Source organism: Camellia sinensis, chromosome 13 (assembly GCF_055761805.1).
Source record: "Camellia sinensis isolate YWXY chromosome 13, ASM5576180v1, whole genome shotgun sequence".
Taxonomy (NCBI): domain Eukaryota; kingdom Viridiplantae; phylum Streptophyta; class Magnoliopsida; order Ericales; family Theaceae; genus Camellia; species Camellia sinensis.
In genome coordinates, this window is record NC_138973.1 from 20,405,364 (window position 1) to 20,418,443 (window position 13,080).

The 13,080-nt window shown below is 34.6% G+C and overlaps 2 protein-coding genes across 11 annotated transcripts; one reads left to right on the forward strand and one right to left on the reverse strand.

Annotated features, from left to right (window-relative positions):
• Positions 1-509: 509 nt before the first annotated feature.
• LOC114321804 (uncharacterized) lies at positions 510-9,157 on the forward strand. The gene is made up of 13 exons (XM_082901688.1): positions 510-833; positions 5,682-5,758; positions 5,843-5,923; positions 6,169-6,297; positions 6,389-6,475; positions 6,632-6,685; positions 6,821-6,911; positions 6,999-7,069; positions 7,191-7,260; positions 7,601-7,653; positions 8,313-8,406; positions 8,511-8,608; positions 8,926-9,157. The coding sequence occupies exons 1-13, from the start codon at positions 572-574 to the stop codon at positions 9,040-9,042; spliced, it is 1,284 nt and encodes a 427-aa protein (XP_082757814.1). The 5' UTR covers positions 510-571; the 3' UTR covers positions 9,043-9,157.
• Positions 9,158-9,234: 77 nt separating this feature from the next.
• LOC114321802 (protein PEROXIN-4) lies at positions 9,235-12,765 on the reverse strand. Of its 10 annotated transcripts, none has more exons than XM_028269026.2 (6): positions 12,433-12,765; positions 12,082-12,140; positions 11,333-11,452; positions 11,142-11,270; positions 9,781-9,910; positions 9,235-9,547 (listed from the first exon to the last, which is right to left on the reverse strand). In XM_028269026.2, exons 2-6 carry the CDS (start codon positions 12,085-12,087, stop codon positions 9,459-9,461), a joined length of 474 nt encoding a protein of 157 aa, XP_028124827.1. In that variant the 5' UTR covers positions 12,088-12,140; positions 12,433-12,765; the 3' UTR covers positions 9,235-9,458. The 10 variants fall into 10 exon arrangements, with proteins under 10 accessions (XP_028124827.1, XP_028124826.1, XP_082757820.1 ...); XM_028269025.2 differs by having other exon boundaries at positions 12,353-12,656; XM_082901694.1 differs by having other exon boundaries at positions 11,142-11,231; positions 12,433-12,653.
• Positions 12,766-13,080: the final 315 nt, after the last annotated feature.

Sequence of the window (13,080 nt, forward strand, 5' to 3'; positions counted from 1 at the left end):
CAGATTAAAAAGAGGCTAGTCCTAAAAAAAATTACATAATAGGGGGATGCACACCCTTAGAATTTCCACCCAGAAAGAAAAGGCTTAAGTTCGGACTTTAGATTCATTAAAGTTGATTTTTAGTAGTAATGAGCAAGTCTTATTTTAATTTATTTTAGTGGGTGAGTTATTATTTTTTTTAGTAGTAATGGGACCCATCATCACCTACCTTGTACCGTGGCCTGTCATTGCTTATTCATATCTTTTCACCATGATAAACAAAGAACAAGCCTGCATGTGAATATTAGTTCCCTTCGTTCCAAGATAACATACATATATTTTTTTATATAGTCGAATTTCCAAATCAATTTAAGTATATTTTAACTAATCTTAAGATTTACATAAAACTCTTATTGGACAAATTTTGAATAGAGGCGCAAACATAAAGAAAAATATTTGATAACTCGAATTTGTATAATCTGAATGCTTCGAATTAATTAAAACGATGCCATTTTACTTTTAAAACGGTATTGCAGACTTGTTTTGAGATATTCTAGCCATTGGAAGTATTAAACCGGAGAGTTGGAACTAGATGATGATGATGATAATTGTTCCTGTGCGGACGACAGTCATAGTCTTCTCAGTGGTAATGACGCACGTTTCTCGTCACGTCCTTACCCTGACCCCACCACACACTTGCGCCGTGCGAACGTACCAGCCACAAAGCAATGCCTATAAAAACTACTACTACCGATCACAGCTCACCAAAGAAGATCGGAGAGTGGATGCAATCGATGCCGCCAAGCTTCGGTCCGAGTTCCTTCATGTTCTTCGCGCTCAACGATCTTCTCAAGGTGCGAATTGCAATTCTCTTGATCTCTGTTTTGACATTTTTAGCTCAAATTGTGAAAGCTAGGTGTTGATGGATTGTGTAGACCTTGTTTTTCCTCGTTTAAATTTCCTTTTCAAATATGGAAAATGTTAATAGAATATTCAAATTTGATTAAACACTCCTCAATGCTCCATATCGTATCAACCTTTAATCAAATCTGTACTCTCAGAGAGAGAGAGAGAGAGAGTGTGTGTGTGTGATGAAATGAGAGTCAAACTATAGCGATATATAATTTCATGCCTGTTCTTACATTTAATGTGGTTTTTTGAAGCGTATAGAGAGGGAAGATCTGCGTTTATTCGTATTATTTTAATTTTATCTTGTACGGTTCTAAATTATGCCTGTTTTACACAATCAAATACTTTATGGCAATTTCTTGTTAGTTATAACTGATTTCTAAAAGGAAGGCTTAACTTTTTGTGATTCTCAAGTGCCCTGGTTTCTAATCATATTTTAAGATTATTGTATTATTTATATGTTTGATTTCAAGAAATTTTGTGAACTATTTGTTTGGTACTAGTTTTTGTGTTTCCAATAAAATGTAAGTTGTTGTTAACAAGTGCATGCTTCAAATGTTTGTATAATTATTTTAAATTTGGTTAACTGTTGCCCATAGATCACTGTTAACAAAAACCTAAAAGGGCTGTTTGATTAGGATGATTAATAGTAGAATTGATTGTTCAGCTGAATTAGTGAGATATCTAATGTGACACCTGAGTTTTTTGCTCTGCTCGAGCGAAGCTTTTCTCGCTCGAGCGTAGATCTTTATCTCCCAGTAAATGGCAATTTTGCAAGCGGGCCGTTCGAGCAAAGGAATTGTCGCTCGAGCGTAGATTGCATGCTCCCAGTCAAGGTTCTGAAAAGCGGTTATGGTCGCCGTAACGGTGGCGCTATTGCGGGTGCGGGGTGTAAAGGCCTTAGCGTAACGATTGCGGTAACCGGAACCGTGAATTTTTTTATTTTTCACACAATTTGAAAAAAACTTACCGATATGCATATTTTTTTTCCATGATCATATTTATTGGGTTTAAAATAAATATTGATCAAATTTTATAAATTTTTAAGTATTATCCAATATATTTCATATTTTTAAATCACTATAAACTAAGTTTTTTATATTTTATTTTAATAATTAATAACTTTATATTATACAAAAAATCAATCGCTAACTATTATATATAAGATAAACAATGACAAAAGTAAGAGAATAAACAAGAGCCTAAATATATATGTATACATATTTTAACAAAGTCAAATAGATAATGACCACACTTATTATTATTATTATTATCAAACAATATATAGATAGACATACAGAAATAAAATGGTTGAGTGATAGCAGTTAAATAGAATAACATAGGTCTTATGGCTTCAACAAATCAATAACATGTCCTTTATCTTCCCTCTTCTCTCTCTCTATCTCTTGCTCCTCTAGTTTCTCTCTTTATCTTCCCTCTTCTCTCTCTCCCTCTTCCCTCCATTTTCAACTTTTTTTTGTGTGTTTTTTCGAAAGAAACAGTTTGGAACCGTTACGTAACGGTGCGTAACAGGCTGTTACGGCACCGTTACGACCGCTATGGCAGCCGCTACGGCCGACACACTTGTGAATCTCAATCACATTGCAAAAGCGGCCATAACGGGTGGCGGTAACCACCAAAACCGTTACGTAACGGCATTACGTAACGGTTGCGGCCGCTTTTTAAAACCTTGCTCCCAGTAGTTTCACTGTAACTCTGCAAAACTTCTAGGACATGTTATTTTCCGTTTGAGCGAAGGAAGCTGCGCTCGAGCGAGATCACTAATTCGTGCCTTACACTCGAGCGACAAAACTTGCGCTCGAGCGACCTGTCGGGAACAGCAAATTTTAAATAGCAACTCCAAGTCATTTTCTTTACACTTTTTCTTTCTCTCACCCTCCAACTCACTTTTTTCTCAAAACCCTAGCTCACCAAAACCATATAATTCCCCAATCTTGGTTTGAGATCCATCCAAGATTCCTCATGATTAGTTTAAAGAAGAGCTAGATTGTCACTTTCGCCAATTGTTTCATTTGATCTTCGAAGTACAAGTGTGGATTGCAACCCTAGCATACCAACTCGAGGCAGGGGTGTCTTTTAACTCTTTATATCTTCAATTTGAGTATCTTATGTGGTAATCTCATTAACTAATCATGTATATATATATGTATATATGTATGTATTGATTTGAGCTGTTGACTAAAGATTGAGAACAAGGAGGGTGAAATTTTGTGATTGTTGAAGGAATTACACTTATTATGATGGAATATCATTGTTTATGATTGATAATTGCCTCAATTTAATAATGGAGAGAAAAACCCCAATTTTTCTCAAACCCTAATTTTTTTCAAACTTAATTTATAAAAAGGGGTTTACTCAATTAATTTCTAAACTATGCAATTGAGTGTAATTGCTTGGTTTTGGGTTTGAAATGCAAGTTTGGAGGTTTCCTTTTTATGTTGAACTTGAGATGAGATGATGGATGATGATGGGAATGCCTTGATTTATGAAATGGGAAGAGTTGCACTATTATGAATTGATATCATCTTAGGAAAGTTGTTCATTCTTTACAAATTCATGCCTCACACGCATTGTGCATTTCTTTTGGTATTACCTTGGTGCCAACGGGTGAAAGTTAAGAATGGTGGTAATTAGCCTATGAGTCCGAGTAGTGAGTCAGGTTGGATTTGAGTTGTGTATTGTATTTGGTACCCGCGCGGGGAGTCAAGGTGCCCAATTGCCCTGTTTGCGCAGATCGCCGGACGAATGTGGGAAAAGGTTTTGGGGTGTCCACGAGCCAACCGTTTCTAGAGCCGGCAAATGTGGAAAGCAGATGATTTTGGGTGTCCACGTCCCTGCCGTTTACGGAGCCGGCAAATGTGGAAGGTTGTGATGTTTTGGGTGCCCATCGCCCCGCTGTTTCTGGAGTTGGCAAATGTGGGATTATTTTCTATATATGACTATAACAATCTATGTATGTTTGATCTTGGGCTCTCACCTGTGGATGTCATGGCTGAGTTACCGCCTGTGGAGAATGTGGGAAAGATGAGATTTATGTACAAGGTTTTAAAAAGCGGCCGCAATCGTTACATAATGCCGTTACGTAACGGTTTTGGTGGTTACCGCCACTCATTATGGCCGCTTTTGCAGTGTGATTGAGATTCACAGGTGTGTCGGCCGTAGCAGCTGTCGTAGCGGTCGTAACGGTGCCACAACAGCCTGTTACGCACCGTTATGTAACGGTTCCAAACTGTTTCTTTTGAAAAAACACACAAAAAAAGGCTGAAAATGAGGGGAAGAGGGAGAGAGAGAAGAGGGAAGATAAAGAGAGAAACTAAAGGAGCAAGAGATAGAGAGAGAGAAGAGGGAATATAAAGAACATGTTATTGATTTGTTGAAGCCGTAAGACTTATGCTATTCTATTCAACTGCTATCACTCAACCATTTTGTTTGTGTGTGTCTATCTATATATTGTTTGATAATAATAATAATAATCATAATAATAATAATAATAATAAGTGTGGTCATTATCTATTTGGCTTGGTTAAAATATGTATATATATATATTTAGGCGCTTATTTATTCTCTTACTTTTGTCATTGTTTTTCTTATATATAATAGTTAGTGATTGATTTTTTGTATAATATAAAGTTATTAATTATTAAAATAAAATGTAAAAAACTCAGTTTATAGTGATTTAAAAATATGAAATATATTGAATCATACTTAAAAATTTACAAAAATTGATCAATATTTATTTTAAACCCAATAAATATGATCATGGAAAAAAAATATGCATATTGGTAAGTTTTTTTCAAATTGTGTGAAAAATAAAAAAATTCACGGTCCGTACTGTTACGGCGACCGCAACCGCTTTTCAGAACCTTGGATATGTACAATGCATTGCATCATAACAATAGCACGCTCCGGCATTGTTTTACCTTCTTTTCATACATTCCCGTGAATGGCATTGCATGATACATAAGTTTTTCAAATAATTATATAATTTGTTAAATGCATCACCTATTGAGCTTATTCTCACCCCAAAAACTAACAATTTTCCGGAATTGAGGACAAGACACCTCTCAAGCAATGATGCCAATAGAGCTAGCATGTTTTGTTTTGGGGCCGGGGTGATGATGATTGTGTTTTTTTTTTTTTTTTTTCTGAAATTGATTTTGTGACCTAAGTTTGGGTAGAGCATTGTGATAAGAAAGATGCCCTTTGGATTACTAGTGTTAACTACTTACCTCTTTTCTTTGAACTGTTTTTAATGTTTTGAGGATTGTAATGGAGCAATTATGTAAACTTTCATTTGGGAATAGTTCAAAAGGAAAGAAAGCTATGAGTAAATGGTTCTATTGTTTTATTTTGCCTGGATCTCGTATGTTGATAATACTTGGAAGTGCAATTGTATGAAACAGGTCTTTCAGGGCGTCACATATAATTCCCTTTTGTTCATGTTTGTTTTGCAATAGACATGGAAATATATAAAAAAAAATTTAAAAAAAAAAAAAAATCAGTCAATTTTGTTAGATAGAATGACCATGGTAATCTAATCTGAATAATAAAATTTGCAACCAAACAATAGAATATGAGTCCTATGATTAATAATTCGAATTTTATGCCATAATCTGCCCCATCAAACACGCCCAAAATGTATAATGTTTCCATTGATAGGTAAAACACAATTCTCTCTCTTACCTATAATATGTTTGATTAATCTATTCTTCTTCTTCTTCTTCTTCTTCTTCTTCTTCTTCTTCTTCTTTTTTGGTTTTTGGACTTTTCAGTTCCGCTATCTGTGGAATTTAGAAAACCTGTGGCAAATCCTCTGTACCAGGAAACTCCGCGGCCAAACTTCAGTGAGGTTGAAATCAAGTTGAGGATCTTTATCTTACCTGTTGGAAGTTGATGCAACCATTCTAATTTACCTTGTCTGAAATTTTAACAGGCCATGGAGTCTTGTCCGAAGGCAGACATTCCCAATCTTAAGGATCTACTTAAGGAGGAAAACTTTTACTTGATGACCGAGGTGTGTGGACTTTTGCATGCTGATCATGTTTCTCTGCTGTTGCAATTAGCATAGATAGCATGGATTAATAATGAAAATATTGAATCTTTACACAAAAATGTTACATGGTTTGGAAAGTTTCTCATGTCCAAACACTACCATTTAATGAGTTTTTTATTAGAGGTTTCTCCAGTAAACTTCAATTCTTTATACCTGCACATATGCTGATTTTGAGCATGAAAGGGACTTATTGTAATCGTAAGTAGTCAGGAGAGCAAGGACGCTTGCCTGTGCTGATTTTGAGCATGAAGGAAAGCAAACATCAAAGGCGGCCAGCCGTTGTTTTTCTACATAGCTCCTATAAGTGCAAAGAGTGGTTACGGCCATTGCTCAAGGTAGCTACTTTGTGTTGCGCTGACCCCTCGGTCTTCATCAGTTTGATTTTGTAAGCACCAGAGATTGTCTTATATCTTTTATTTGTTTCAGGCATATGCTTCACGGGGTTATGTTGCTGTTGCCATTGATTCTCGTTACCATGGGGAACGTGCTAACAGTAAAACCACCTACCAAGATGTGTGTATTTCATCCTCGTGTTTTGCATAACTATGCCTTATGGATGAGTTACATATCGTATTAGTATATGGACCCACTTGCTTCAATGATGAGTGACATATCGTAGATTGAGAAAATCATGCTTGTCTCTAATATGATTTTGCTATTATCATGCAGGCTCTTGTATCATCATGGAAAAAAGGTGACACAATGCCATTCATATTTGATACGGTAATTCCTTCGTTTATTTTCTGTCCAATATCCTTCCGCATTCTTTCGAACTTAGAACGAATAATAATCTGGGTTTAATTCTTCAATTCATATTGCTCATTGATTAATTCCATGGAATGCTTTTCAATCATGCAGGTCTGGGACTTAATAAAACTGGCAGATTATCTTACACATAGAAAGGATATAGACCCATCTAAGATAGGAATCACTGGTGAATCACTTGGAGGTTAGATGAATAACATATAAAAGGGTGAAAATGGGATTTTCATAGTTGCCATAATATGCAGAACTCATAGAGGATTCTGAAATGCAGGAATGCATGCATGGTTTGCTGCTTTTGCTGAGACCCGCTATGCGGTGGCTGCTCCTATAATTGGGGTTCAGGTTTGGCTAATATAAAGTTTTATTTTATGTGATAGCATCTAATTGTGTATTTCTTAAATCCTTGTATTGGAAACTCAAATTGAATATTTTGCTGTTTATGCTTTACGCAAAATTGTCAAAGGGATTTCGATGGGCTATAGACCATAATAAGTGGCAGGGCCGGGTTGACAGTATCAAGGCTGTATTTGAAGGTGAGACACAGAAAAATGAATTAAAAATCAGAAATGAATTAGTACATAATGAGGAGTGCCTTTATTGACACCTTTATGTAATTATTCCTACTTCGGCCTAGCATCAGTAATTTTAACCACAAAGCTTGTTTCTATGGAGGCTTCACTAAATAAAGTTTTTATTAACACTTTGATGTTGTTAATGGTTGGAGCACTTGATGCAAACTCCAATTGTAATTGTAACCATTCTTATGATAGTGTAATCAATAAATTTTTATACTATAGACTTATTTTATAATATGTGTTGCATCCCATGTAATGTGTTGCTGAAGCATATTTCTTGAATTGAATGCATTTTCAGAGGCACGGATTGATTTAGGCAAGAGTACGATTGATAAGGAAGTGGTGGAGAAGGTCAGTTGCAGTTATGCTTCTGTACATCTAATTGTCTTTAGACAAGTTAAATATTTGTGTGATGCAATTAACCTATAGTGAACTTCAACACAAGTGTGCGTGGTTTTAGTTTTCTAAAAACTGAGTTCTTTTATTTTTGGTATTTTTTTTTGTTTTTAGTGAATATTTTTTAAATTTTAAGCATTTTTTTTTTACTTTTTTAGATGCACCTTACTTAAATGTATCTAAAAAGTAAAATATTTGTAAAAAAATATTTTAAAAAATAATAAATACACAAAAATACAAAAAATATACTGAATTTTTGTATTTAGTATTTAGTGAATTTTTTAAAGATTTTTTTCACGAAATTATACTTTTTAAGTGTATTTGTATTTATGTTAAATTAAAAAATTTGCTTAAAATATTAAAAAAAAATCAATAAAAACAAAAAAAATATGGAAAACAAGAAAGAAGAATTTTCTGAAAAATGTTTTCAAAAAAATAGAAACAAACATGGTTATCTTTCAAGGTTAGTATTTCATTCAGTGGTTCTATGTTTTGCTTCTGATGTTGCCGGAGTAACACGGTTTTGTACTCCAATAAGGATATTATGTTGATCTTTCTCCTTTATAATGCACATTGGAAGTTGGATCGTGTATTATGGTTTACTTTTTAACCAGGTATGGGACAGAATTGCTCCTGGTTTAGACTCCCAATTTGATTCACCTTATACAATTCCAATTATTGCACCGCGCCCTCTGCTGATCTTAAATGGTATGTCGATTTCTTGCACACCAATCGTCAAAATATATGGACTAGGTTCTTGGTTTTAGAAGCGAAGAACATGTTTGTACCGGAACATTCTTTTTGACAAACAGGCGAAGATGATCCACGTTGCCCAATTGAAGGTCTGGAAAAACCCACATCAAGGGCCTGCAAAGCTTATGAGGAGACCCATTGTCTGGATAATTTCAAGGTATGGAATTGTGTTTTTTTGTTAAAAGTGCTTGTGGTCACAATAACATTCCGTACTTTTTAAGTGTGCATAAAGCTTAGTGTAAAATTTTCCAGTTCTATGATGAATTCCACAAATATTGCAGCTCCTAAAATCCTAGGAATGCATCAAATAATCCACCCCCTCCATCCATCTCTCTCTCTCTCTCAAGCAACTAGGAAATGTAAATGCAACAACATCTAACCATCAAATCCATGGTTTCTCTGTTGAAATGATCATTCCTTTTCAAAATTCTTGGTTCTAACACGTGATCATTTTTTTTATTCTCCGACTTGCAGCTGATAGCACAACCTGGAATAGGGCACCAAATGACGTCGTTGATGGTGAAAGAAGCCAGTGATTGGTTTGATAAGTTCCTCAAGCAAGAATGGCTCGTCACTAGGAATATTGTATAGATGTAAAATCAATATTTGTTATATGTCAGATGTAAAATGGATGTTTGTATCTCAATTCAAGAATTGATGAATCCTTTATATATGAAAGTTTAATTTGTGGTAGAAATTTCTGTAAGCACACTGTGCAATTCTCCCCGAAAATAATAATAATCAATCATTATCTGGCGAGAAATGCTGATTTAAGAACTGTTATTTCAATAAATAACTATTTTTCTATTGGCTTACCATCAGGTTAATATTCCAATAATTAAGTACACATCCAGAATCAGAGAGAGAAAGACCAGCAGAACTAACAATTACAGTTTTGTTTTTCTACATAGAAAGTTCATTTTGATTTTGTATGTGTGTTTTCATCACAATCATTTATGCACACCGTATGACAAAGCACTAATAGGAGACAAATGTGAAATGTTAATTCAGCTCTTCTTGGGCATAGCCGCAAGCCTCGTGTACATCCTTGCCATGGACTGGTATCCTCGGATATCACCAGAACGGAGAAGATTGCCTATGCAAAACCAGCAGTGACCAAATTAGCACGACAGACAAAACAAGTGTCTAAATGGAAATAAGAAACAAAAATATTCAATAAATGAACACAACTATCCATTTGTGAAACCCACAAGAAAATTCCCATGTTTTACAGGAAGTATGTGGTAGGTTCAACTGTATCGGTTCCCTCTAATATATTTGAAAAGAACCCAAAAATATTATGGGATAAAAGCATTGCACCAACTATACCTGAATCACAATTTAGAGGGCTATCCGGTTCTGGATGGGCCATCAAAGCAATTATAGCCCTACAGACAGACTGGATTGTCCAAGCTGGACTCCATGCATTCTTCAAGATATCGAGACAAATCTCTCCTGTCTGCAAGGGAGAAAACAACCAAGAGTATGAATAACTGATCAATCATTTCAGAAATACTGCTTTCAACATTAGTTTTTGGTTTCATCATAAATAAAGCCCACAAGAAGGTGAGCCGCCTAGCTTGTTAAACCAACCAGTAGGTAAAATCAAAGTGCAAGTACATTGTGCTGTTCATTTTGAGATCCAAGAATGAAAGGATTTATTTGGTATTATTTTCATTTTTCGTGTTTTCATAAACAAAACCAATGAAAATGAAATCTTAATATCATTTTCATTTTTGTGCGCACCAAAAATTCAGAAAACTAAAGTATTTCCTAAAAAATTGGGGGTGCTTTCAAAAAATATTCAGAAAACGGTTCGCAAACAAATTTCCAGTGTTATCCATTTATTCTGTTTCCGAGAACAAAACACATAATATGACTACGAGTATGACTTGCTATGTGTTTTGTGGACTCCAACCTTTGGAATTGGATTTGAAGGTTATCTTAGTACAAAATTTTAACAAAGATGTCTCCAATTCCAAATCCAAGCATGCGCTCCATATTTTCAAATGCAACATTCAGGATTTATTTAGACAAAACTCAAGATTATTCAATTGGAAAAGGAAAACTATTAAGAATTTATATGGATGCTTTTGACCAACTCTAGAAATTGCTTTGCCAAGGCCATTCCCAAACATAAAACTGGTTACAACCCTTCCCCAAAGTTCCAGTCTTTCAACAAGATTATTAAGCAGGTAACAATAAAAAGAAGAGGAGGAGAATCAAGACCTCATTGCTTTAAGCAGGTTCACAGAAAAAATAAATAAAATAAAATCATTGCTTATCCTTCAGAAGAGCTTTTTCAGCCTGGTTTTGCAAATTTCTACCATTTTGTTCCCTTTGTTAACCACATCAATTGTCCAGATAACTAGTATTCCACATTGATGATTCAATGACACTGTAAGATCAAATTCAAAATGGCATCCATAAATGCAATGTGACATCATTGCTCTGGTGCAGGGGATGTACAGCATATTTAGGTCTGGTAGCATTGAGCAGACGCCCTTGAACATAGAATAAAGGGCAAGACAAATTTGTACGAAATTCCAAAAAACACAAAACATAGTATAGATAGAGACAGAAATGAAAGGACTTTCGTTTGCAACCCTTTTGCCATTTCAAAATACAAGAAATAGATATTACATTAAGAAAAAAATGCATGCCAAAAAGATCATTAGAGAGTTTCATACCTTGAAATGCACATTTGGATGAAATATTTTGGTTAAGAACCGCACTTGAGGAGGTTGCAGAGGATACTGCTCCGGGACAGAGAAAGCAAGCTGGAAAACGCCACCCTCAAAAGGAGTTTCAGATGGACCCTGGATACAGAAGAAAATCATGCAACAGCATAAAACAATGGACTCATCACAACAAAATCTACCTTGATCAGAGCAGTCCATTTAAATATGTTGGAATCATCACAGGCTAGCTGAATATCTGGGTCAGCTACTTTCTCTCGCTGCACCTCTTTGTATTCCTTGAAAAGCCTTGCCCTTGATGCCTGTATTCAGCACAAAACCACAAAGTTTACCCAGATAAAGTGAATTCTAAGCACATCTTATAAATAAATAAAAGCCACAAGAAACAAATGAAAATGTACATTGATGATGGGTGTCAAATTAATCGTGATTATTCAATCAGTCTCAGCAGATAAATTAAGTGTCAAAATTGGAGTCTGTCTCAATGATGGATCGTGAATCAATAAAAAAAATGATAAAACCATAAGGATTGACATAAAAGCTTCAATAAAATGATAGAAGGTTCATCAATTAAAGTTTCAGAAGCTTAAGAACTGAGACTTTCAGCAGTGTTTCCTTTTCAACTTTCACAAATCTAACCCAAATTATGCAAAACAAAAAACAATGACTACCACAATAACCATTCTTGCTTTCAACACGAAATAATCAGAAGTATCATCATTAATTCAGTGGTGTTCCTTTCAAATTTTTACAAATCTAACCCAAATTATGCCAAAAAAAAAAAAAAAAAAAAAAAAACACCGACAATAATCACTCTTGCTTTTCGACGTGAAATAATAAAAACAAAAATATTCTGAAGTAGCAACCCCAATTGCACATCTGAATAATCAAACCAACAAATAGTTGTAAACCCTGCTAAACAGAAACTAACCTGCATTATGACTCAGTATACTCAAAAGCTCCGCAAAATCTGAAAAAGCCACTCAATAGCTACATATATGAAGAATAGGAGAGAGAAAACATATTAAAATGGAACAAAAATTGAAACTTTCGAACAAACCATTCCAAACCCTAGACGATAGCAAAATTCAAAACTTTTCCATCGTTTAACTCCTTGTTTTCCCGGAAACCAAACAAAGCAGGATCCTTGATGGATCAACAAAAGAACAAATACAACTATATAACTAGAAATCTCATCTCACCTGTGAAATTTCAAAAATCGATTTGAGGAGAGAGAATGACTGAAAGAAAACCCTAGATTAGATTAGATTAGGTCGTTTACCATTATTGCCGCGACCGAGCTATTTGACGACGTCTCTTTTAACGTCAGTGTCCAAACTAAAGCAGTCGCTGTTTCTTTGTTTGTCTGTCTTTCTTATTCACCGATTAATTAAACTCCATAACCAAACATAACAATGAATGTCAACGCTTGTTCTAACCGTCTAGATTTTCTTTTCAACAAACCTGGTGTTAAATTCATTCAATTTGACCAAAATTAGCACCAATATTGGACCCAACCAAAGTTGATGCTTTAAATTTCCTTCCTAAACTCTCAATTACTAGGGTGAGCATGATCTGAATTGATTTGATTTGGTCTTACAATTAAGACTAATTTGTTATCTTTCATAAAAATTAAAACCAAATCAATTCATTTAAATCACAAAATCAATTCGGACCAAACCATTTAAATACGGTTCAGCTCGGTTTGGAATCACAGTTTTACATTATTTGTTCATAAAGAAAAATCATATAACATTTTTATTTTAACATTAATTTGCTTATAATTTTTCAAAATATAAACATGCATATTGTTTCACAATTACCGTAAACAAACATAATATCTAGTACATAAACATATTGTTCAATATGAATGGGTTGTTTGGGATGTTCTAAATAAGTACACTTTTTGACTTTTTATAAAATATGGATT

What these genes read in the sequence shown, in the direction of transcription:
- LOC114321804 (XM_082901688.1), top strand. Translation starts at nt 572, where the DNA reads ATGATGATGATGATAATTGTTCCTGTGCGGACGACAGTCATAGTCTTC. An exon ending in TATCAAGGCTGTATTTGAAG is followed by an intron (nt 7,261 to 7,600) that starts GTGAGACACAGA and finishes ATGCATTTTCAG; the next exon opens with AGGCACGGATTGATTTAGGC. An exon ending in ATAAGGAAGTGGTGGAGAAG is followed by an intron (nt 7,654 to 8,312) that starts GTCAGTTGCAGT and finishes CTTTTTAACCAG; the next exon opens with GTATGGGACAGAATTGCTCC.
- LOC114321802 (XM_028269026.2), bottom strand. An exon ending in ATCCAAATGTGCATTTCAAG is followed by an intron (nt 9,911 to 11,141) that starts GTATGAAACTCT and finishes TCTCCCTTGCAG; the next exon opens with ACAGGAGAGATTTGTCTCGA. An exon ending in CCCTCTAAATTGTGATTCAG is followed by an intron (nt 9,548 to 9,780) that starts GTATAGTTGGTG and finishes GGTTTTGCATAG; the next exon opens with GCAATCTTCTCCGTTCTGGT.